Genomic DNA, 22,079 nt, shown 5'->3' on the forward strand with positions numbered 1-22,079 from the left:
TCTTTAAGAGAACAATTTTGATCAATGTTAATATTTTATTTTTATATTATTAAAATTAAAATTTTTTTAACATAAATATTCTTTTATTAGTTAAATATTTATCAAAAACAATAAATTTTATCGATGATATAAATTATGACAAGAATTTTTTTATCACTACATTATGAAAAAGTATATGAAACTAAAAGGTTATCAGCCAAAAACTAAATAAAACCACATTAACTTATATTAATTATTAATTTTAAATTTTTTAAATTCAACATTTAAAAAATTTAAAATTGATTAAGTAAACCTAATTAAAACCTATAAAAACCTTCCTATTCTCTCTCACATTAACCTACCCACCTCCAACAACCAGACACAGACCTCTCTCTTTCAGCAATGCTGCTGGAAGTGCCGGCGACTTCCATACTCTCCGCGACGCCCTCAACAAGCGCATATAAAGTTTAACATCTTGAAACCCTCCATCTATTGTTTTGATTGTCTTATCGGATAAAAAGAGACCTAACTTACTGCAGAAATGATCAATGCCGTTGTATCTTCAGTTCGGCACGACATTTAGAGGCTGCTCTCTGATAATTTCTTCAAGGATTTCACAAAATCTTTTCCCTTGATAAACACCAATACCTTCGGTTGTTGTGTTATCTTTATAAGGCTATGGACTGCATGCCTTGGACAGGACATGTGGGGTGGCAAATTTGTATTTTGTTGACTTTTCCAATTGTGATAATATGCGAACCGGATCAAAATATTTAGGATTTGATAGAAGGTTCACACTTTTTAACTATCCATTGATGATCCTATTTATTAATGTGAATGTCATGAATTATAAAAAAAATCATTTAATATAAAAAAACATTCTAATACTTAACAAAAAAAATATCCAATTATATTTTAGCAAAAAATAATTAAAAATTTATAAAATTTAAAAAAATATGAAATTTTTAAAAAAATAGAGACATTTATATTTGTAATATAAAAAAATTCGAAAAATATATAAAAGAATATTCATTTAGTATAAAAAAGAAATATTCTTATGTTTAACAAAAGAAACATCCATATATATTAACTCGTAGAGATTTTAGATTAACCAAAAAATATTTAGCTGATTTTTTCTAATACCCTTTTGGTTTTTAACATTACTCTTACATTATATTATCTTATGAGTAGAAAAATGAAAGGGAAGGAAAGAAAGTTTGGTTGTTTCCAGTTTGCACATACTGAAGGGAGATGAATCCACGTGTATGGATGCAGAGTGCGAGTATATATAGTGCGAATAAAAACCAACTGTAACGAACGCCGTCAGTGTCTGAGACTCAGTTGTGGTTGTTGTGAGCTCTCTGTTTTTGTCTCAGCCGCACCCTCTCAATTCGCCAATGATCGCTTCTCTGCGCTAATCTCTACCTATTCTTCTTCCAAACTCACGATCAGATCGACATCTCCGACACCTTCTCTCTTCTTTCTTTCAAGGTCTCGTTAGGTTAAGCTTTAGGGTTTTTGGTGTAATGGCATCGGAGACGAAGATCGTGAATCTGGCCGAGGAGGCCAAGCTAGCCAGAGAAGGCGTCAAGGCTGCTCCCAGCTATGCCTTCACCAGCATCTGCAAGTCCCTCGTCGCTGGTGGCGTCGCCGGAGGAGTGTATGCTTCTCTTCTATTCTCTCCTCAATTTTTTTTCTCAATTATTATTATTATAAACATTCCTGTTTTGTTTGTCTTAACTATTAAGCTACAAAAATTGATTAGTTAGAATTTGGAAGCTGTTTCCATTTGGTTTTGTTTCCATTGGCTTCCCTCCGATAATTTCGATGCTGGATGGGGATACGACACTACTGCATGAATAATTACGCTTTGGTGTTTCTTTGTCTGAGAGCAAAGAAGCACTTGCCCCTTTTTATTTCACCAAAAAATTACCAACTTTTTGCTTTTTTTTTTTTAATTAATGGAATGTGATCCACTAAACGTAAACTATGATGTTAACATGGGAAGTTGCTAAAAACTGTTCTGTTGAGTGTTGAGTGTGTAAACTTGAATTGGATCGCTAGTTGTGCAGTAGAACCACTCTGCAGTTTAATTATGTCTTATGAGATAAATGATGCATTTTAGCATGACATCAATCTGTATTGAAATGTCAAATTCCAGTGGTAGGATGAATCAATTTAGTGACTTGCTGTATGAATTTGAAGCTTGTGAATTTGTTTTGAACATTTTTGTATCTATGCAGATCACGAACAGCTGTTGCTCCACTTGAACGCCTGAAGATTTTGCTGCAGGTGAATTTATTTTGTTGCTCTGATCTAAATTCTAGGTTTTGTTAAATTCTGTATGCTGGAATAATTACTTTACATTTGATAAGTTCCATTTTATTTTATTTTTTCGGAGTTTTGGTGTCTGTGTGCCCCTGGAATGGGCATGATTGTGATATTTTGTTGGCCCTTGCACTATTGAACAGGTCCAGAATCCCCACAACATAAAATACAATGGAACAGTTCAAGGTCTAAAATATATATGGAGGACTGAAGGTTTTCGTGGACTCTTCAAAGGGAATGGAACTAATTGTGCTCGAATTGTCCCCAATTCTGCAGTAAAGTTCTTCAGTTATGAGCAAGCTTCGAAGTAAGTTGTCCTTTAGATTTACAGTAATTCACTGGTTGATTTATTGTTTGGCATTTTCTGTTGTCATTTCATTTCAGTTCACTGTCAAGCTGATAACTTGTAATGGCTACAAATTGGTTTCTGCAATTCTTGTTGAACTTTTAGGGAGCAGTTTCATTTAACAAGTTTCAGTTTTTTGTTCATTGCATCTGACATATTTTTAAGCGTCTCTGCCCTGTTTCACTGACTATTGTTTTCTCTCAGAGCTATACTGCAGCTGTATCAGCAGAAAACTGGAAATGGTATGTCCGTATTTATTGTGTTTTTTTTTCCCACCTGGTTTTTTGGTGTTGGGTGAGAGGAAATGCAGGTTTTGGTTTCCAGTTACTGCTTTCTCATTAACTGATATTTTTACAGATGTACCTATGAAAACTTTACAATGAAAATTAATAAGTAGCACTTTTCTCAATCAAAGCAAGGAAAGGGGCTGGGGGTGGGTTCATATATAAAAACCGCCGTTTGTCTAACTGTTTTTCTTGTGATTTTGGCAGAGGATGCTCAGCTGACTCCTGTTTTACGTCTTGGAGCTGGAGCATGTGCTGGAATAATTGCCATGTCCGCAACTTATCCAATGGATATGGTTCGAGGCAGGATAACTGTACAGGTACATCTTTACCTTCATTTTTCTGTTTACCAATTGCTTGGTTTGCAAATCACATAGAGAGAAGATATAACATTGGTTTCTTCGTGTTCTTTGTGCTCTACTGCTCTTAATATTTATAGTATGCTTTTTGTTGTATTTGCAGACAGAGAAGTCCCCTTACCAGTACAGAGGGATGTTCCATGCTTTGACAACTGTGCTTAGGGAAGAAGGCCCACGTGCTTTATATAAGGGTTGGCTTCCTTCAGTCATTGGAGTTGTGAGTAATCTTTTCATTTTTACTTCTTTACAAAGTTGATGGTTACAGTCATGATCATAATGGCAAATATGACAAATCTTAATATTGTGTTTTTGCTGTTGGATTCATGGGCTATTCATGCAAGTGATATAATTGACTCCTTAAAGTCCCCCACTCCCTCCTCTCATGATGTAGTGCTGTTATTAGAATTGATGTTTTCTTATTTTTAATTGTTTTTCCTGTTTTCCAGGTTCCATATGTAGGTCTAAACTTTGCTGTTTATGAGTCTTTGAAAGATTGGTTAGTTAAATCCAATCCATTTGGTCTAGTGCAAGATTCTGAGTTGAGTGTGACAACTCGCCTGGCATGTGGTGCTGCAGCTGGAACTGTTGGGCAAACTGTTGCTTATCCCCTTGATGTCATTCGTCGAAGAATGCAGATGGTGGGGTGGAACCATGCTGCCTCTGTTGTAGCTGGCGATGGAAGAGTAAAGGCCCCACTTGAATATACTGGCATGGTTGATGCATTTAGGAAAACTGTTCGGTATGAAGGAGTTGGTGCATTATACAAGGGTCTGGTGCCCAATTCTGTAAAGGTAAATCTTTATGTTAATATGCTCATGAATTATCTCGTTTTGCAAAATCCGGTTGCTATATCCAACTTGACTGTAGATTTATTTCGTGCTGCTCACTTTGTCACATGATGACTTGGTGTCAGTTGTGCGACTAGCCCATCATTTATTAGTGTATCCCCCTGGCTAATACTTCAAACTTAACAAGCTTCTACTCAGTTGCATTGTCTCTACTTTTCTGAAGTTTCTGTGGTCTGATTCAAGAAATGATATATTGGCCTTAGATTTTCCACCCTTGTCTAGTCACTAGTGCTGTCCTATTTAGAAGAGTCATGAGTTATTTATAACTAATTTGGGTTGCAATCCTTAGCCACACAAATCAATGAACAAGTGCATAGCAGCCTCTTTGTAGGATGTGATAAACTGAGGAAATTGTAATATTTCCATTTGTTTAATGCTTTACTAGATGGTTGGTGCTCATGGATGATCTCAATTCTCATTTACTGTAGCCAATTTTCGAAGGCCTTAATTTTCCCATGTTGCTAAAACCATTCTTCAACTCTATATTGCAGGTCGTCCCATCCATAGCAATTGCATTTGTAACATATGAGGTGGTGAAGGATGTTTTAGGAGTGGAGTTCAGAATATCAGACTGAAGGATATATCAGTTTGCCTGTTTGGGGTTTTTGGTAGGCAAGGGGATGCAGAGATGGCAAAGTAGGGCTATTTTCTTGTTTTTCATCTCTCTACGGATGAGTTAGGAAGCATTTGAGATAGAGTCTATAAATGAATTCCCTTGTTTCCTATTTGTATTTCCTTGGGAACATGCTGTAGCATTAGCTTCTTATTCATCTTCTCTGGCAATAAGTGTTGTGGAATAACAATACAACGACATATGTGCTTGGCTTTTTCTGCACGAGTGAAGAAAGCATTTTTACTGCTGGAGTTTCAGTCATTGATTATTGGATGCTCCTCCATAGCTCCATCTCCAGGTTGTATTCATTATTATGACTAGCTTTCTCGTGCGAATTTTTAAGCTGCCAGACTTACTTACACAAACAATAACCCTGGCTTTTTTTTTTCTCTTTTTACTTCATGTTTGCTTTTAGAATAACGTAATATTAGTTTGCTTTTATTAGTAGTTGATTGCAATTGGTGCTTATTGTTGTATTTCTGTAAGTAATCGTCTTGGTTCCACTTTCTGCTCATTCAATATACAAATGGTCCAGACTTGTTAACTGATTGGGTAGAAGAGTGTTCGAAATGTAAGCTAAATCCTTCCTTCGTCATTATTGGTTCTAGTAGAAGAAATCTATATACTCCCTTTTGAATCTAAATTGTGGCAATTATTTGTATAAGAGTGGCTATATGCCTAGAATGTAAACATGATAGAATATATCATATGTTTCCAGTACAAATTTTTGTTACTTTGAATTCAGTACAAATGTATAATGAACGGCTTATCTGATTCTAGCACGTGCGCAACAAATTACCGTGTATTTGAATGAACTTGGTTTTCATTCAAAGATAATTTATAGTTGTTAGAAACCCAACGTAGTTTTTACCTTTAACATTTTAGCCAAAAATAACAGAATTAAAATAGTAAGAAGCAGTCTAAGAGACTTGTTTTGTGCACAAGAATTGGCATCTGGAAAACAATGCAAGGAGACAATACCGTTGCCATAGCCCTAGGTACAAGACTTCCCTATCTCCTTCATCCTTTTTGTGATCAACGGCTTCTAAAAAAGACAGCGTTGGTGTTCCTGTACAAATTTGTACAAAAGCACTAGCAAAAATTTTGCGAACGGTTCTCTGTAATCTTTGAGTTAATTTGTGTAATCCTCGCCCAAGTAGAAGTAGAACGATACTTTTCTTCACATTTTTCTTCCATGCCTGAATAAAAGATAACAAACATGCCTAGTCTTTGACGTGTTATAGTATTGAGTTTCCAGTTTATTAAATCTCCATAATCCTAGACAAATAATTAGCTTCCTTATTTGGATATTTCATACTCAGATATATTAATTAATAGAAAGCGTGAGAATGGCAGGTACCTGGAGTCTCTAATGGTAGTTTGAAATCTTGATGAAAAGGATCTCCTGCCAAGCTTAGGATCATTTCTGTTGTCTTGTATTCTTGATAGGGTGCATGTCTTGGCCACAGGAACCTGCTCCCTTTCTCTTCTGATGTGGGTACTCTCCTTATCTTCGTCTCCTTCTCCTCCTTCTTCAATGCACTCATCGGTTGAAATGTATATTAAGGAAAGGAATACAAGCAGCATGTTCAGCTCCGCTAGGGACATGTTTGGCTGCTGCTGCGTTTGTGTTTGTGTTTGTGAATGTGAATGGAACTCTCCATCTTTCTCTTCTTCCATCCCATTATCTCCCTCGGTAATCACTCTTTCTTTCTCTGCCTCTCCCATCTTTACAAATTTGTTTTACTATATGCAGTTATTACTTATTATTGTAACGTGTGCTTTATAACGTTCATGCTTAATTCAAACTTGTTTTCTTTTGGAATAAACAGGCCATGATACAACAATGCATGCCCACCAAAAGGCATTACAAGAAAAATGGATAAATTAATTTCTCAAATCCATGGTTCCGATTTTATATTCTCCTATTTCAGAATGTGAGGTACTTATCAATCACTTCCTTTGGTTCATAATAATCCAACACAAACGAGGCAACAAAACAGCTAACCTACTCGATTTTTTATTTTTATATTAATCCTTTTGGTTATATTATATTAGATTAATTTATTTTTGGTGTTTTTTTATTTTCCAATTTAAAAGACTAGTAGATAATTTTCAATAAAGGAAAAAAAAGTATGGTATATGTATAATAAAGTATAAATTATTTCTTTTTGTCTCTAATATACTGAACTTATTCAATATTTAATTTGATTAAATTTTATTTTTAATTTTAAAATAAATTTTAATTTTATTCTTTAACAATATCATTTTGTTATGGTAGATAATTATTCAATTTTTTAATCACGTTTAAATAAATTATTTTTTACCATATTACTTTTATTTTAAGTAAATTTATTTTTTTAATTTTATTCTTAAAAGTTTTTACTCATCATAAAATACTTATAGAATGAGTAATAGATAAATTTCAAAAAAAAAAAACATGGTACATATATAATAAAATATAAATTATGTTTTTTTTGTCAGGTAGCGTTTATTTTTGGAGACATGACACAGAGACATGGATAGCACATCTAAAAAGTGTTTGGAAGCAGAGACATGGACACTAAACATATTGTCTCCGAGACCGTTTTTTATAATTTTGTGTCCATTCTTTTACGAAGGATAATGATGGACTCGGATTTGGAGGAAGGGACACGGACTTTTTTTATGATTTTTTTTTTCTTTTTGTCCATAGATATTTTTTTATTATTTCACTGTTACCTTCTTATTTTTTCTAATTTGCTTTGTTCTTAGAAACTACTTTCTTTCTTCTCCATGTTCTTTTTCTATTTCTATGTTTTCCTTTTTTTAGGTACTCTTTTCTTTTTATAAATTTTTTATTGGGTTAGATAATTTATTCCTTCTTATTGTTCTTACTTCAATATCATTTTAACATTGTATTATATTATTTGATTTGTAATAAAAAATAATAACAAAAATAATTAGTCTTAAAATTTTTGAAGGATAAATATTATCAAAGGTAAAATTGATCTTTTAAAATACTAAAAAATAATTTATAAGTTATAATTGATTTTATATAATTTTTTTAAAAATTAATTTTTTGAAAAGAAAAATCAATTTTTAAATTTAAAAAATTTGATTTTTTAAATAAAAATATATTTTTATATACAAAAACTAATTTTTTTCCATGTAAAAATGAATTCTTTTTTAAAATTGATTGTTTTATTTAAAATTAATTTAACTTATTAACCTAAACGAAATTTTTTATTAATCGAACTCAGATTTATTTTTTTGTTAATATTAACTATATGTATTCTTACATATTAATAATAAATTTAAAAATAAAATAATTATATTTATAAATTTTATTTTAATATAAATATTATTATATAATTTTTTATTAAAATTTTTTGTCCCTTTAAATATTTTTTTTAAGTTTTACTCTCATTTTTTATTAAATTAGTTTTTACTTATGCAAAAAGTTTCGAATCACATGGTTATTTTAGTCATTTTATATAATATTTTAGTCATTACTTTAATATCCTGTATATCATATCCAAACACAATACACAAATAATATTTTTTATCCTGTAATACTTTTATCTGTTTCCATTTTCTAATCTTGCCACACTTATTTTAGTGTCTCTTTTCTTCTTCTCCCTATTCTTTTTTGAACAAGGGTGTCACCCGCTCCGTTAAGCAACCAGAGCGATCTAAATTCTAAACCCTAACGTTGGTTGCGTTTCTGGAGAGAAAGAAAGGAAGAAAAGGAAGAAATGCCTCGGGAGATCATAACGCTTCAGGTAGGGCAATGCGGCAACCAGATCGGCATGGAGTTCTGGAAGCAGCTCTGCCTCGAGCATGGCATCAGCAAAGATGGCATCCTCGAAGACTTCGCCACTCAGGTCTCACTAAATACCAATTCCCCTTTTCACTTCCCTCTTACAAAACCTTACTATCAAGCTATCATTTTTTCTTACCAATTCGAACTGCTGGTTGTTTGTTTCCATATCAATAGCACACAACTTCCAATTCACACTGGAATCTCATCTCAGTGACTAATAATTGCTTTATGTGTTGAACTGTTACTTAGTTTAGGTTAGGTTATGTTACTTGTGTAGTGTGGAGTGTGTGATTGTGATTGGTGCAGTGTGGTTCTACGTTGACTTGTTTTGGTGAAATTGCTGCAGGGTGGTGACAGGAAAGATGTGTTCTTCTATCAGGCTGATGATCAGCATTACATACCACGAGCTCTGCTCATCGACTTGGAGCCTCGAGTTATTAATGGCATTCAAAATAGTGATTACCGTAATCTCTACAACCATGAGAACATCTTTGTCTCGGACCACGGAGGCGGTGCGGGAAACAATTGGGCTAGTGGATACCATCAGGTTTGCCACTACTAGTCATAACATTGTCCCACAATCATGATTTGCATGCATATCATCCTAGAACTGAGGATTATTGCTTCCTGCATTTGGTTTTCGTCTCGTTGTTTATGAGTAGTTTATAGCAAGTATTAATTTTGTGGGGTGAAAGAATGCTTAGCTATTGTTGTTGTTGCATTTGATCAGGGGAAGAATGTTGAAGAGGACATAATGGACATGATTGACAGAGAAGCAGATGGCAGTGACAGTCTCGAGGGTTTTGTTCTGTGTCATTCAATTGCTGGAGGAACAGGCTCAGGTTTCTTTCCATCTCTTCTCTATCTTAAAAAATCCCATAGGATCCATCTTTTATTCCTTTTTGTTATTGAGCATTTGTGTAGTTGGTTCATCTGAAAAGCTAAAGGTTTGTGAAATGTTTGACTTAATTTTGCCCTTGATGCATAGTTTACATTCAAACAAAAGTTAAACTAATCTCACCCTTAAGAAAAGAAATTGAACAAGTCTGCACCTTTTAGCTTATTGTGAAAAACTTGCCTGTACAACATAATGTTTGGGTTCCCTGATGATCCTTGAACTTACTTCATACCAGAGAAGACTGGATATTTTTTAAGTACTTCTCAGTGGTGTACCTTTTTTTTAATTATTATTTCTTAAAATATCCTTGCTTTTGTAATAGTTGCTTATCTTACTTGAATGCAGGTATGGGCTCATACTTGTTGGAGACCCTGAATGATCGCTACAGCAAAAAATTGGTTCAGACATACAGTGTGTTTCCTAATCAAATGGAGACAAGTGATGTGGTGGTGCAACCATACAATTCGTTGTTAACACTCAAGCGACTAAAGCTTAATGCGGATTGTGTTGTAGTTCTTGACAATACTGCATTGAATAGGATTGCTGTGGAACGGCTTCATTTATCGAACCCAACATTTGCTCAAACTAATTCCTTAGTTTCTACAGTGATGTCTGCCAGCACAACCACTCTTCGATATCCGGGATACATGAATAATGATTTGGTTGGTCTTCTTGCCTCATTGATTCCCACGCCAAGATGCCATTTTCTAATGACAGGATATACCCCTTTGACAGTGGAGCGTCAGGTGAGACCATTATATCTGTTTTTCTTATATAAGTTATCTTTGAAGAATAAAATATTAGTCTAGTTAATGTCTTCTAAATTTTTCTGTTGTTAACTTGTTGGACTTGAAGAATCTTACAGAGAATCATTGAATTAATCTCACTATCTTACACACTCTATCTCTCCTCTTTCCTCCCATTTTACCCTCCTTTTGTAATTTAATTAGGATATAGATAAGTTGCTGCCTAATTGTGATTTCCTATTACACTTCAATGAAACATTTAAAAGTTTGATGATATCTACTTGCAGGCTAATGTAATTCGTAAAACCACTGTACTCGATGTTATGAGAAGACTTTTACAGGTATAATTACTACATGAACAAAGCGTCAAACAAAATTCCTGTGTTCTACCGACTAAAACTTCAATTGACAGGCAAAGAATATTATGGTGTCTTCATATGCTCGGACGAAAGATGCCAGCCAAGCAAAATATATATCAATTCTGAATATCATTCAAGGAGAAGTTGACCCAACTCAGGTATGATAAGCAGCATTAATAGCATTTCCTGGATATTGTCGGTTTGCAAAGTGAAATTGTTATTAAAACAATAGAAAAACAAAAATAAGAATTGCTAGTCATCTAGCTGTTTGGCCTTGTGATAAAATTTTGCTTTCCAGGATCAAATTTTCTTAAAAAAGTAGTGAGAGCGATTTTGTGAAAGTCAGTTTTGTCTAAACATCCTTATCCTTGAGAATTTAAAATGAGCTTATTTGAAACTTAAAATGACATTTCTTTCTGATTTTTCTCCCCTGATAAATGAAATTTGCAGGTGCAGCCTGCTTTGATTGACTTGTTCATAGCTAAAAATATGGTTCTAATATACAAGTATTTTAACAGTTTATCTCTCTGGATTTAGGTTCATGAAAGTTTACAGAGGATTCGTGAAAGAAAGCTAGTGAACTTTATTGAGTGGGGTCCTGCAAGTATTCAGGTCTCTCTCTCTCTCTTGTGTTGTGGCAGTGCAAATTGAAGTTTTAGGCTTTTAGCAGCTGCATCAATTTGTCTCCTTTATATTACACACGTGATCTCGTCTTGTTTCCTGAACATCTGATAGGTTGCTCTATCTAGAAAGTCACCATATATTCAGACTGCACACCGGGTATGACCTCTTTAATTTCAAGTTTTCAACCCCCCCCCCCCCCTCTCTCTCTCTCTCTCTCTCTTGTTATTGTTGTTGTTGTTGTTGTTATGTGTGTGTGTATGATGTTTCTTTCAATTTATGTGATTGTATTGGAGAAAAACCAATATACCTTTTGAAAATGCTTAATAGTCTGAAGTTAACAAGAAATCAGTTAGGAAATAACATAATATCATCCATTTTATAGGTCAGTGGTCTTATGTTGGCAAACCATACTAGCATCCGACATCTTTTCAGTAGGTGTTTGAGCCAGTACGAGAAGTTGAGAAAGAAACAAGCCTTTCTAGATAACTACCGGAAGTTCCCAATGTTTGCGGTAAGTGCCAATTTCATGTGTACGATCTGATCAGTCTTTTGAACTCCACTGCTGCGTTTGTCAAATATGCTTTTGGTTTGTACCACCTTCTTGTAGATTCTTGTTATTCAAATCTAATATCAGTGAAAAATGTACAGGATAATGACCTCTCAGAATTTGATGAATCAAGGGATGAAGTTGAGGCTTTGGTTGATGAATATAAGGCCTGTGAGTCCCCAGATTATGTCAAATGGGGAATGGAGGTAGATTCTCTACTAGCCAACTTCCAATTTTAAGTTCATGTAGCATATTGCAAATGGTTTTATTTATTTATTTATTTTTCTTATATAGGACATGAACAATATGCTAACAGCAGAAGGCAGTGCTACATGATCCCTAGATCCAATATTAGTAGTGTGAAGACTCCACGCAACCCAAGGTAAGTTAATTTTTTAGGCTTTGACTTGTTGTAAAATCATTCAACAATTTACACTTGGGGAGAAGAATACAATGTCAATGATAATTTATAAACACATGCGTGCCCGCGCATACACTTCCTTGTAGTGCAAAATAAGAGGCCAACAAATGTCTAAAGATACTTCTCACAATCCTGAACCAAATTATTGCAGGCACTACTATAAGGGAGGGAACTGAAGACTTTATGTAAGCTGGGAGAGGTTTCTGATGAGCATTTTCAACTGTTTTGGGGCTTCAATGGTTTGCAGTGTGATAATTTTGGTTTGTATGGTCTGTTGATAATCATTTGGACATCCAACCAAGCGAGAATTAGTACAGATTCTCACTGTATTAATTCGTTTTAGGAATATTATATGACTGATTGATCACTGATGCTTAGGAAATTAGGAATCACATTTTATTACCTGGATCGCTACTTTAGAATGAATGTTGAATATTTAAATTGATGTGGTGCATATAGTTACTTGATTCAGATTTGCATGTTATACGGTCCTCTTGAACTGGTCTTGAGTTCCTCGATTATGAACACCGTGATTGGTGGTGTTTGTCTCTTAAATAATTAAATTTCGAAAGGGACTTCAATTCCAACTTTCAAGTGAAAAAGGAAAAAGAAATCCATTCTATTATGGTGAACCAATAATACCCCGTGTATTTTTACTTAGAAACCTAACCGTTATATGTACAAAAATATAGTTCCCAAAATGTACTGCAAGAATATTGAATGCTTGGATTGGGTGGCGTGATTCATTCCCGAAAAGTCATATCGTGAGTTATGGGCACATGGCATGTTTCTCCTTGCATGTTCACTGTTCAGTTCACCGTTACACATGCCATTAGTTATGGTGTTTTTTCACGTTCGAACAACATATTTTGCAATAAACCAGATTGGAGAATATAAAAGAGTCTTTCCTTTTGCTTACATGGTGAAGAACACGTAAGAACAGAGATATCTTGGGATACCACTTGCAATGTTATGAGTGAATACCCAACATTAATTGCCGACCCTGATCCATCTTAAGGTTAATAAACCGAAGTAGTTGACCACCAATTTAAGAGAAGAGAAAAATGTGTCAAAACTGCCAAAACGCTAGAAAGCGGAGGAAACAGGGAATCCAAAGCAACTTAGGCTATATACTTTTTTTCTTAAACAGACACATTAAAGACTACATCAAAAATCAGTCAATTTAGGAAATATAAATCAAGGGTAAACAAAAACTCGGTGAATATTCTAATATATATTTGACTGATGGGGAAAACAGAAGAGGTAACTACCGCATGGCCCTTGTTAGCGGCAATTCAAAAGAACGTGCGTGGTCCCCATATTAGAAGGAAGAAAGACACTCAAGTATTTACCAAATCAGTTCACTCACTACAATTGAGTTTCTATATAAATGTGATATCATATCAGTGTATGCAGATTGCTAATCACATAGTATCGAATTGATACTTGGTTTTGGGGTTCTGAAGTTTCCACATTGTCTCAGCCTCTCTTGACAGTATTGGTTGTGAAAGCACCCAAGAAGAGAAGAAAAGAAAATGACATTTCTCATAGCTCTTGCTTCTTCTTGGTCAGGTGTTTTGGCCTTATATACTCTTCTTGCCATCTTTCAACCAGCTATTATTGAAGCCCAATCCCTTTCTCCTGCACCTGCACCTGCTCCCACCAGAGATGGTGACTATCCCTTTTTCTTACCTCCTTTTTCATTTGATTTCTGAACTTAGGCATATCATAGAGTGTAAGGTTGCCTTCAAAGGCATTGCATTTGGAATTTTGTATTAGAAAAATGTTGTTATTAATTAATGTGTTTGCTATTAAACAGGTACTTCAATAGACCAAGGAATTGCCTACGTGCTTATGCTTGTGGCATTGGTTCTCACATACCTCATCCACCCTCTTAATACCTCTTTCTACAATTTGTGAATTATCCGTTTCCCTACTCTCTTGTATTTTTACCCTCATAGAAAGTGAACATAGTAGGGATCGATGTTTTTTAATTTCCCATGCTCTTAGGCTGAATTGTTGATGCTGGGGTTGTTATCAATGTGTTTGATGCGATGCTAATTTTATTCTTTTTTTAGTTTCTAATACCTTTCATATAACCGTTCATATCGTTTCAATGTTTATAATTAAAATAATTAAAAATCCATCAGCATAATTTAAGAGAGTAAAATCTAACATAATATAGTTGAAAAGTTATGACCTTCCGTACATTTTTTGCTCTTTGAAACATTGGAAAATAACCAGCTTCAAATTTTAAATGTTACTACTGCCAAATTCAAACGCATGCTACCACTTCAAAATCGTCCATATGTGTCTCATTTAGAACAAACTTCTTCATCGACGAAAAACGAGTTGGAAATTTAAATGCAGCTAACTTTATGTGAAATTAATAGTTAAAAATTATTTGATAATTTAACATGCTCGACTAAATTATCTTTAACTACCAACTTCACAAGAAGGCCACTGCACCGAAATTTCCAAAAAAAAAAAAACAAATTCCATGAAAAATTGTATCTTCAACAACATTCACAAACAGATTTACAGATCTTAAACTTTCGGCGAGTAAATGAATTGGACTTATGATAACGTGACAAAGATGTACTATTACAAGAATTTTGTGAATTCGCAGTATTTATTCTATAAAAAGAAAAGAGAACCACCTATTTTTCACTGCAAGCTTATCACTTTCCAGTTAGAAGCCGACTCATGGTCTCAAATTGTACATAGGCACTTATTGACTCTCCTTTAAAAAACGTTGCAAATGCAATAACTAAAAAAATGTTAAAAAGCCTGTGCCCAAAAGGAAGTCCTATGCATGTGGAGGACAATTAATGGATCATTCCATCATCACTTATTAGGAGGTGCCAACTCTAGCATGTTCTGTTTTGCCAGTTGACCCTAACTTATTGATATGTCAGAAACATCTTTGGTCTTCTGGGATCTAGTTTGGTGTCTTTGATGTATTCTACACTATTACCCTATAGCTTCAAAAAGTAGAATTCGAAGTTTTGAACCATTCCAGCAAATAAGACTCAATGATGAATGCAAGTATATGTTACGATGAAGTCTTCTGTCTACGATGCAAGGCATGCTTGACAACTTCATAGAAGGAGACAACTATACCAACTGATGGACCGGCACGGCCTACACGGGGACCAACACCTGTGAATAGCCCTCTCAATCCTCCATCCCTGTCCCAAGAAGAAATGTTCCAATGTCGGTCCAAAGCTTATGTGCTAAATGTAATGATATGGGGGACCAGTCATCAGCTTATAAAAATGCACCTACCTCCAAATCTCTATCAGTGTTGTTCTTGTTGTCATCTTTAATGCCCTTTCACGATCCTTCTGTGAAAATGCAAAAGGGATCATGTTAGAGAACATGGAATACTCAAAGGCTCAAACTATGAGTTCATTATTAATGTGCAGTAATTAAATGCATACGTTCTAAAATAAAAATTAGTAATCAGGACGGGGAAAAAGAATTACAGCAAACCATTACGAAAAGTTAATGCAAAGAATAATTTTTAATCATCATGCATTAAAGAGGGTCAATTATGCAACTATACAGGTTTGTCTGAGACAAACCAAACCTCAACAGCTTACTAATGCATAAATATTCCAGCTGCATTCCACTTACATTCAAATTTTCATCATTTTCTAAATCCAATGAACATATTAGCATATAAAGGCAGACATTTGAAAAGTGTCCCCACAGACCCAAAAGTAATCATTGAATAAGTCTGTATTACTTGTATACATGGCATATCTAATTGTGTCTACGGCTTAGCTAATTGGATTTAAGAGCCAAATTAGCATAATGATGCTGCAAGTTTGATTTTAGCCAGCAATTTGTGCTGTATCTAATTTCAGCTAGTTAGCTACTTCAATTGATGATCTACCCAGCCTGACCCGGTCAGGAGCCTGTCTTGGCTGGTCAAACAGGCAAACACTAGTGCCAGTCTGCCTGGCAGACCTGACTAGAGGTCTGTCCTGGCTGGCAAGACACTAGGGCCAGTCTGCCCAGCCTGACTTTGCTAGAGGCCTGTCCTGGCCACCCAGGCTGTAGGGCTACTCTGCCTGGTCAGACCCGACCAAGGGTGTGTCCTGGCCGGCCAGACACTAGGGCCAGTCTGCCTGACCTTACTCGGCCAAAAGCCTGCCTTGGCCGGCCAAACACTAGGGCCAATCAGCCCCGCCTGACCCAGGCAGGGTCCTGTCCTGGCTTAGTTATCATCTAAAAGCTTAGTTTTAAGAAACCACCTCTATTTGTCGTCGAGTTTTTGCCACATCAAGTGGACATGTGGCAGCAGCTGCGACAGTTCCTGCAACGAAGCCAGCAGTAAAATTTGCCCCAAGGATAGCGGCTGCTGTTGCTTCATCACCCACAAGGCCAAGAAGTTTTTTCCTTATCTGTAAAGAAGCTGTATGGTCAAAAATAAAATAAATCAAATAAGCAATACATTTTATTCATTGAATATAGAAATCCTACTGGCTCAAGGGTTAACCAGCAAATTCCAGAGTAAGGAACATCGCGAGAAAGTTGAGCTCCAAGGCCAGTCCACCAATAACGGTATCTATGTACTGTTAGAAAAACATAATCAAAACCACAATAATTGTAACAAAAATTATAACAGATATAATCATGTGCAACAGTAACAGCATACTAACTCCTTTGTAAAAGACATGTTAGAAAAATCTACCATAAAACGTATTAACTCAGAATGAAATGAGAGAAAGATGCCAGAAGAACACTTACAACTTTGAAGTCTCTCTGTACCCCTGATTGGGTTGATGGCTCCAATCAATGTCTTAAAAACCCCTGGAGGCTTCCCACTTCCAGTTGCTTTAAATGCTTAAACATAGAGATATAAACTCAAAACACTTTAGAGGTGCTATTAAGAATCTGTAGCAAAATCATGCAATGAATCCACATTTTAGGATTTCAAATAAACTACCTGCATGCGTGTCCTTGCAAGCTCTACAGGATAACACGAAACACAAGCCAATGAACGTGCAACTGATCCAGCAACTAATGGAACATAAGGTGTTAAGTTTGGAGCATTCTGAGTAGTAAACTCCTCCATGAAGTTGCGAAAGATGTCATAACAAGGCATATATATCCCAACCTGTTGGACAACGAAAATATAAGGCCATTAGCATGTAACTATGTGTTGGACAAAACAGATTGTAGGCAAAGTATGAAGCAGAAAACGGATTTCCAAAAGGAAAGGGAGCTTACAGTTGGCACAGCCAATGCTAAACTTGCAGTTGTGCCTCTCCATAATCTTATAAACCCTTCCTGCATAAATTCACTCCTGTGAACCCTCTTATAGTAAGTTATTTTCATGGAAAGTACCAGATAAATACAAATAACTTCAATTCAAAAACGAATCCATTTCAGTGTTTGCTACATAGCTTTTATCATACCTTTTTGGCGATGATATTATCAGTTATATCAAACAATTAAGGCAAATTTAATTGAATTGAATTGAAATTATAAGATTGGAGGTAGTAACTAACCTGACGCACAACTTTGTGAAGGACATCTAGCGTGCCTTTATAGCGGTTACAGCCGGAATGACATGGCGGCGGCGCGGCAGCAGAGGTTGAAGGAGATTGACAAACGGCGTTTGGTTGAAGACAGATGTAGTGGTAGGGATAGGGAACCCCGGCAGCCTGTGCTTGCAGCCTTGTCTTGGCAACATCGAGGGGATTAACGATGATGGCGGAGATGACAGCAGCACCGGCGGCGGAGAAGGCCCTCTCTCCAATACTCAATTCCGCATCGGAAGAAGATGATGACGAGGGTGACATCGGCGAAACGTTTCTTTCAAAATCAACAACATCGGTTTCTAATTGTTCTTAGCGAAAGCGCGATATTCGATTGAGGGCGGGCGCCTAATTAAGTCCTAACATTTGGTCACGCACCTACATATTCGATTTCCTGCCTCACGTTCAGAATATACGAGAAACTTTGTTATATTCTACCTCTTGAAATTTAGGATTTTTTTATTTAAATTAAATAAATATAGTATTTACGAAAATAAACAGATAATTACGAAAATATATTTTGGGATACATCTCATATACTGAAAGGGTAATTACACTATAAGCGTATCACGGATGTTATGATCCTGTGTTATAATAGGGTTACGGCGAGTCACATCATGAGTGCATTCGTAATATATATATATGCAGATATCAAATACTAAACATCTGAAATAGGCATGTTTTATAGAAAGAGGCTCAGTATCTAAGATAAATACAATTTTCGTGTATAGGAACTCAGCATTTGGGATAAACCCGAATAGAAAGTATATAATGGAGTTAAATTGAAAGTTAAAATATATTATGAGCAATTAATTAATTTTAAATTATTTTTAATTTGAAATTTAAAATAAATTAGAATTACGGTCATTTATAGAATCAAAACAAAAACTCCATCTCTCAATACGCCGTTACCTCCATTCTCTCTATTTTTTCGAGAATCTTGTTGGTGCAGCACGTCACGATCACCTCCTGCCGTCCGAATCTATTCTCCATATTTAGTACTCAATTCCTCTCCCTCGCACCCTAATCCCTCTCTGTCAAACCCTCAACGTCGTGTCGCCTTACTCATAACAATCCGACCGCCACAGCCACCGCCATTAACGCAGGAGAGGACGCGAAGGGCAGCAACATGCCGTCACGCTACCACGCCATCGCTTCATCTTTACCCAACCCTTATCTCTCTTCTTTGTTTTCTCAACCCAGATCACCCCAACCATCACCCCCAGCCAACCAACCCCGTCAAACCGTCCACAACCACCACAGGCGACCACCGTCTCCCACCTTCTCTCTGTTCTCTTTCTTTCCTCTTTTCCCATTTCTCCCTGCCAGCTCCGACAAGCAACACCCCGCTGCAACCCAATAGCGGCTAAGTTCTGTGCCGCTGCGACACTATCACTGCCCCCATTCTTCTTTCTGCTGGCTGAATTTTATAGGTTGATTGCCGCTTCCATTGAACTGAATGCTCTGTTTACACATGATGCACACCATATGCTCGATGAAATGCCTAAATGAAATCTTTTTGTTTAATTCTTATGTATGGCCAATATTTGACTTAAATTATATTCTCATGAGGCATTATAATTTATAATTGTGCAGTTTTATGTGATTTCTAATGATGTTTGAACTTGAATTTTGTTATGCACCTATTTGTGATTTTTTATCAAAACACCAATTTAGTAAAAAATTCAGATGTTATCAATTGTTTGGTATATTTTTAAGAAGTGCATACCATATTTTATTGAGTGATTTGAATGAAATGGCTTATTCATGTTGGTTTTGAACTTATGTGTGTATATCTTTTTTTTGTGATTTTACAATGTGTTTCTAATAATAAGTAATGTTTCTATTTTGGGTTATTGATCATAGTTATTCTTGTGTATTTGTGGGATCATAGTACCATATATCACTTAATTTCTTAAGTTGGCTTTTTTTATTTGTGTTCGATTGCAGGTTGTGGAAGTGACTGAACTAAAAATTGAAGAGATGCAACGTGATTATATTGTTGAGTTGGATTTAGTTTATCATTCACTAAATTCAAGTATGCTTGGAGTTATTGCAGTTAAATATAAGTGATTAAGTTATAATAGACATGTTATTATATTGTTAAATCCTACTTAATTATGTCATATTCCATAATATAAATTTATCACAAAGTGTAAATTTTTTCAATTATAAAACATATGCCGTTAGTATGATGAATATGTAATTAAGGAGAAGTTTAACCCAAAAATATTATACGATGTCGTCAATGACGAATAATCTAGATGTTCATTTCACTATGTTACCAGATGATTATTTCTATTCATACGTAGATGGTTATTTAAGTAATCACATGTTAAATATACTGTCTTTCAGTTTAATATGGATTTGGATGGTTACTTTCATAGACAAAATATATGGTTATTTTTGCCGCCTGGTAAGTATGTCATGATTAAAAGATATTCTACCAATACATTCAGATAGGTTCAGAAAATGAATGAGCAATCACATGTTAATCTTCATTAAGTCTCATGAACAAAACCTCGATACTCCAACTAGGGAATTAGCTCAACAAGCATTTTGTATTGGAAAAAAATTCTTATTTATAGATATAATAAACTGGATGGTCAATTTCATATGAAATTGGATGATTATTTTCATAGACAAAATAGATGGTTACATTTTATGCCTGGTATCGAGGGTTGAAAGGTGATGAGGAAGATACGGTGTCAGTCAGCGGCGCTGCGGTGGAATGGTTATCAGAACTCGCGAGAAAGAGGGTGAAAGGTGTGCCGTCGTTCACAAAAAAAGGGATTGGATAAAATTTGAAATAAGGATTGGAATGTTAGAATTAAAGTGAAATTGAAGGGTTTTATTACACTAGGGTAAAAAGTGGGTACATTTTCAATTTTAATTTAAATTTGGCCAAATAAACAGCTCATTGTACACATTGTATAGATACTCCATTGGTTCCCTAATGGGATTCAACCCAGATGCATATTTAAGCCACACTATCTGGGAATTACGTGAATTACAACCATTTTCCCAAATTTTGTGACCTTCTAGACACATGTATTCGAGTTCCTTCAGAAAATATAGCCCCCGATAATATATCCGCGAAGGAGATATAAATAGGTTGAATGCTACTTGACATGTAACTGGAGTTTTAGACTTTGAGGTTAGTAGTTTAACCCTTTTTTTATTGTTAGTGAATAATAAATTTAGATGATCAGTCTTAAGTAACTTAGTTAACGGAGTAGGTATAGTGAGTTGACGAAATGAGAAGATCTACATTAGTTTCTTTGGTATAACTAGGATCGTTGTATACTTTGTATAATTAATTGTAATTACTTAAGTTAAATAAATAAAATGGGTACCTAATTGTGTGTTAAGTTAAATAAATAAAATAAGTAACTCTCATTTAACCTGTAAGTCCAATAAATAGGTATCTGTTATATTTAATATAAATGCTTATTTAGGTAGATTATAAGTTTTAGTAATGTTTAGTAACAATTAATAGTTTAGATGTAATTAATATGTGCTAGTAAATGTTTTGGAAATTGCAGAGACCACGGTTACTGTTGTCATGCCGTGTTACCTTGGGTCTCCTGTTGTCGGCCATCCTGTTGCCCTATATAAGGGAGGCAGGATTTGGACATGCAGTAGAATTGAGAAAATTTATATTTGACAATTCATTGATCTCTGCATTTGTCGAGCGGTGGAGGCTTGAGAACCACGTGTTCCACCTTCCTTGGGGTGAGGCCAGCATTACGCTCAAGGATGTTGCCTACCACATTGGTCTGCGCCCTACTGGAGAGCCCGTTGGGAGTTGTACCAAAGACTTACAATGATGACATGGACACCCGACGAGAGTAGATTGAGGATTTACTGGGCGTTAGGCCGCCACCACAGTTGGAGGGAGGGAAGTAGGTTTTTGGGGTGAAAATGATGTGGCTCAGGGACCAAGTTGCACACATTCTCGATGGGATAGTCCCAGACACTCCATCAATATGCTTGATGCTACTTGATGATGCTGATAGGAGATTTTTGTTCACGGACAAGTCTGCTGTACTTGTACTTTTGAGATGGCTGCCACTGCTGGAGGATTTTCATCGTTGCAACCAGTTGTCATGGAGGTCCGCACTGCTCTGTCATACCTACCATTAATTGTGCACTGTGATATCGCGTGATGTTACGGAAAATGCAGGGTGTATGCCACTTCTTGTCTTCTAGATCTACCATCGGTTCCCATCTTTTAGTCCGGCGGGATACGACGTCCTCAGGTTCCCACCTTCTTCTAAGTACGTACATATTGTAAATTATTTTTAACTTACCAAGTAGTCGACATTGAACACGTGTTTTGTTATGGAACATAATTAATTAAATTCTGT

At 35.5% G+C, this 22,079-nt stretch overlaps 4 protein-coding genes and 1 long non-coding RNA gene across 7 annotated transcripts; 4 read left to right on the plus strand and 1 right to left on the minus strand.

The window, feature by feature from the left end:
* Window positions 1-1,280: 1,280 nt before the first annotated feature.
* Window positions 1,281-5,301, plus strand: LOC130935187 (mitochondrial adenine nucleotide transporter ADNT1-like). The gene is made up of 8 exons (XM_057864789.1): window positions 1,281-1,639; window positions 2,223-2,271; window positions 2,451-2,614; window positions 2,858-2,895; window positions 3,145-3,257; window positions 3,400-3,513; window positions 3,743-4,087; window positions 4,636-5,301. The coding sequence occupies exons 1-8, from the start codon at window positions 1,506-1,508 to the stop codon at window positions 4,717-4,719; spliced, it is 1,041 nt and encodes a 346-aa protein (XP_057720772.1). The 5' UTR covers window positions 1,281-1,505; the 3' UTR covers window positions 4,720-5,301.
* A 1,023-nt stretch (window positions 5,302-6,324) lies between these two features.
* LOC130935189 (uncharacterized) lies at window positions 6,325-7,440 on the plus strand. The gene is made up of 3 exons (XR_009067832.1): window positions 6,325-6,453; window positions 6,590-6,699; window positions 7,242-7,440. It is a non-coding gene; the product is annotated as an uncharacterized LOC130935189 (long non-coding RNA).
* A 931-nt stretch (window positions 7,441-8,371) lies between these two features.
* On the plus strand, window positions 8,372-12,602 carry LOC130935184 (tubulin gamma-1 chain). Its single transcript, XM_057864785.1, has 12 exons — window positions 8,372-8,623; window positions 8,909-9,109; window positions 9,293-9,404; window positions 9,806-10,206; window positions 10,494-10,547; window positions 10,619-10,723; window positions 11,103-11,177; window positions 11,301-11,345; window positions 11,572-11,700; window positions 11,838-11,942; window positions 12,031-12,118; window positions 12,309-12,602. Exons 1-11 carry the CDS (start codon window positions 8,495-8,497, stop codon window positions 12,070-12,072), a joined length of 1,398 nt encoding a protein of 465 aa, XP_057720768.1. The 5' UTR covers window positions 8,372-8,494; the 3' UTR covers window positions 12,073-12,118; window positions 12,309-12,602.
* A 958-nt stretch (window positions 12,603-13,560) lies between these two features.
* LOC130935188 (arabinogalactan protein 22-like) lies at window positions 13,561-14,211 on the plus strand. Its single transcript, XM_057864790.1, has 2 exons — window positions 13,561-13,828; window positions 13,977-14,211. The coding sequence occupies exons 1-2, from the start codon at window positions 13,693-13,695 to the stop codon at window positions 14,075-14,077; spliced, it is 237 nt and encodes a 78-aa protein (XP_057720773.1). The 5' UTR covers window positions 13,561-13,692; the 3' UTR covers window positions 14,078-14,211.
* A 489-nt stretch (window positions 14,212-14,700) lies between these two features.
* On the minus strand, window positions 14,701-18,122 carry LOC130935185 (mitochondrial carrier protein MTM1). 3 transcript variants are annotated; one of them, XM_057864786.1, is made up of 8 exons: window positions 17,680-18,121; window positions 17,399-17,458; window positions 17,114-17,285; window positions 16,916-17,011; window positions 16,649-16,758; window positions 16,420-16,569; window positions 15,446-15,504; window positions 14,701-15,348 (listed from the first exon to the last, which is right to left on the minus strand). In XM_057864786.1, exons 1-8 carry the CDS (start codon window positions 17,971-17,973, stop codon window positions 15,213-15,215), a joined length of 1,077 nt encoding a protein of 358 aa, XP_057720769.1. In that variant the 5' UTR covers window positions 17,974-18,121; the 3' UTR covers window positions 14,701-15,212. The 3 variants fall into 3 exon arrangements, with proteins under 3 accessions (XP_057720769.1, XP_057720770.1, XP_057720771.1); XM_057864787.1 differs by having other exon boundaries at window positions 16,649-16,740; window positions 17,680-18,120; XM_057864788.1 differs by lacking the exon at window positions 16,649-16,758 and having other exon boundaries at window positions 16,420-16,580; window positions 17,680-18,122.
* Between the last annotated feature and the right edge of the window lie 3,957 nt (window positions 18,123-22,079).

This window comes from Arachis stenosperma, chromosome 6 (genome assembly GCF_014773155.1).
Source record: "Arachis stenosperma cultivar V10309 chromosome 6, arast.V10309.gnm1.PFL2, whole genome shotgun sequence".
NCBI classification, from domain to species: Eukaryota; Viridiplantae; Streptophyta; class Magnoliopsida; order Fabales; family Fabaceae; genus Arachis; species Arachis stenosperma.

Coding starts and splice junctions, on each gene's coding strand:
- LOC130935187 (XM_057864789.1), top strand. CDS start 1,506: ATGGCATCGGAGACGAAGATCGTGAATCTGGCCGAGGAGGCCAAGCTA. Junction 2,272..2,450: donor GCCTGAAGATTTTGCTGCAG/GTGAATTTATTT, acceptor ACTATTGAACAG/GTCCAGAATCCCCACAACAT. Junction 2,615..2,857: donor AGTTATGAGCAAGCTTCGAA/GTAAGTTGTCCT, acceptor GTTTTCTCTCAG/AGCTATACTGCAGCTGTATC.
- LOC130935184 (XM_057864785.1), top strand. CDS start 8,495: ATGCCTCGGGAGATCATAACGCTTCAGGTAGGGCAATGCGGCAACCAG. Junction 8,624..8,908: donor TCGAAGACTTCGCCACTCAG/GTCTCACTAAAT, acceptor AAATTGCTGCAG/GGTGGTGACAGGAAAGATGT. Junction 9,110..9,292: donor GGGCTAGTGGATACCATCAG/GTTTGCCACTAC, acceptor GCATTTGATCAG/GGGAAGAATGTTGAAGAGGA.
- LOC130935188 (XM_057864790.1), top strand. CDS start 13,693: ATGACATTTCTCATAGCTCTTGCTTCTTCTTGGTCAGGTGTTTTGGCC. Junction 13,829..13,976: donor ACCTGCTCCCACCAGAGATG/GTGACTATCCCT, acceptor GCTATTAAACAG/GTACTTCAATAGACCAAGGA.
- LOC130935185 (XM_057864786.1), bottom strand. CDS start 17,973: ATGTCACCCTCGTCATCATCTTCTTCCGATGCGGAATTGAGTATTGGA. Junction 17,459..17,679: donor TTCACAAAGTTGTGCGTCAG/GTTAGTTACTAC, acceptor GAATTTATGCAG/GAAGGGTTTATAAGATTATG. Junction 17,286..17,398: donor TAGCATTGGCTGTGCCAACT/GTAAGCTCCCTT, acceptor GTTGTCCAACAG/GTTGGGATATATATGCCTTG.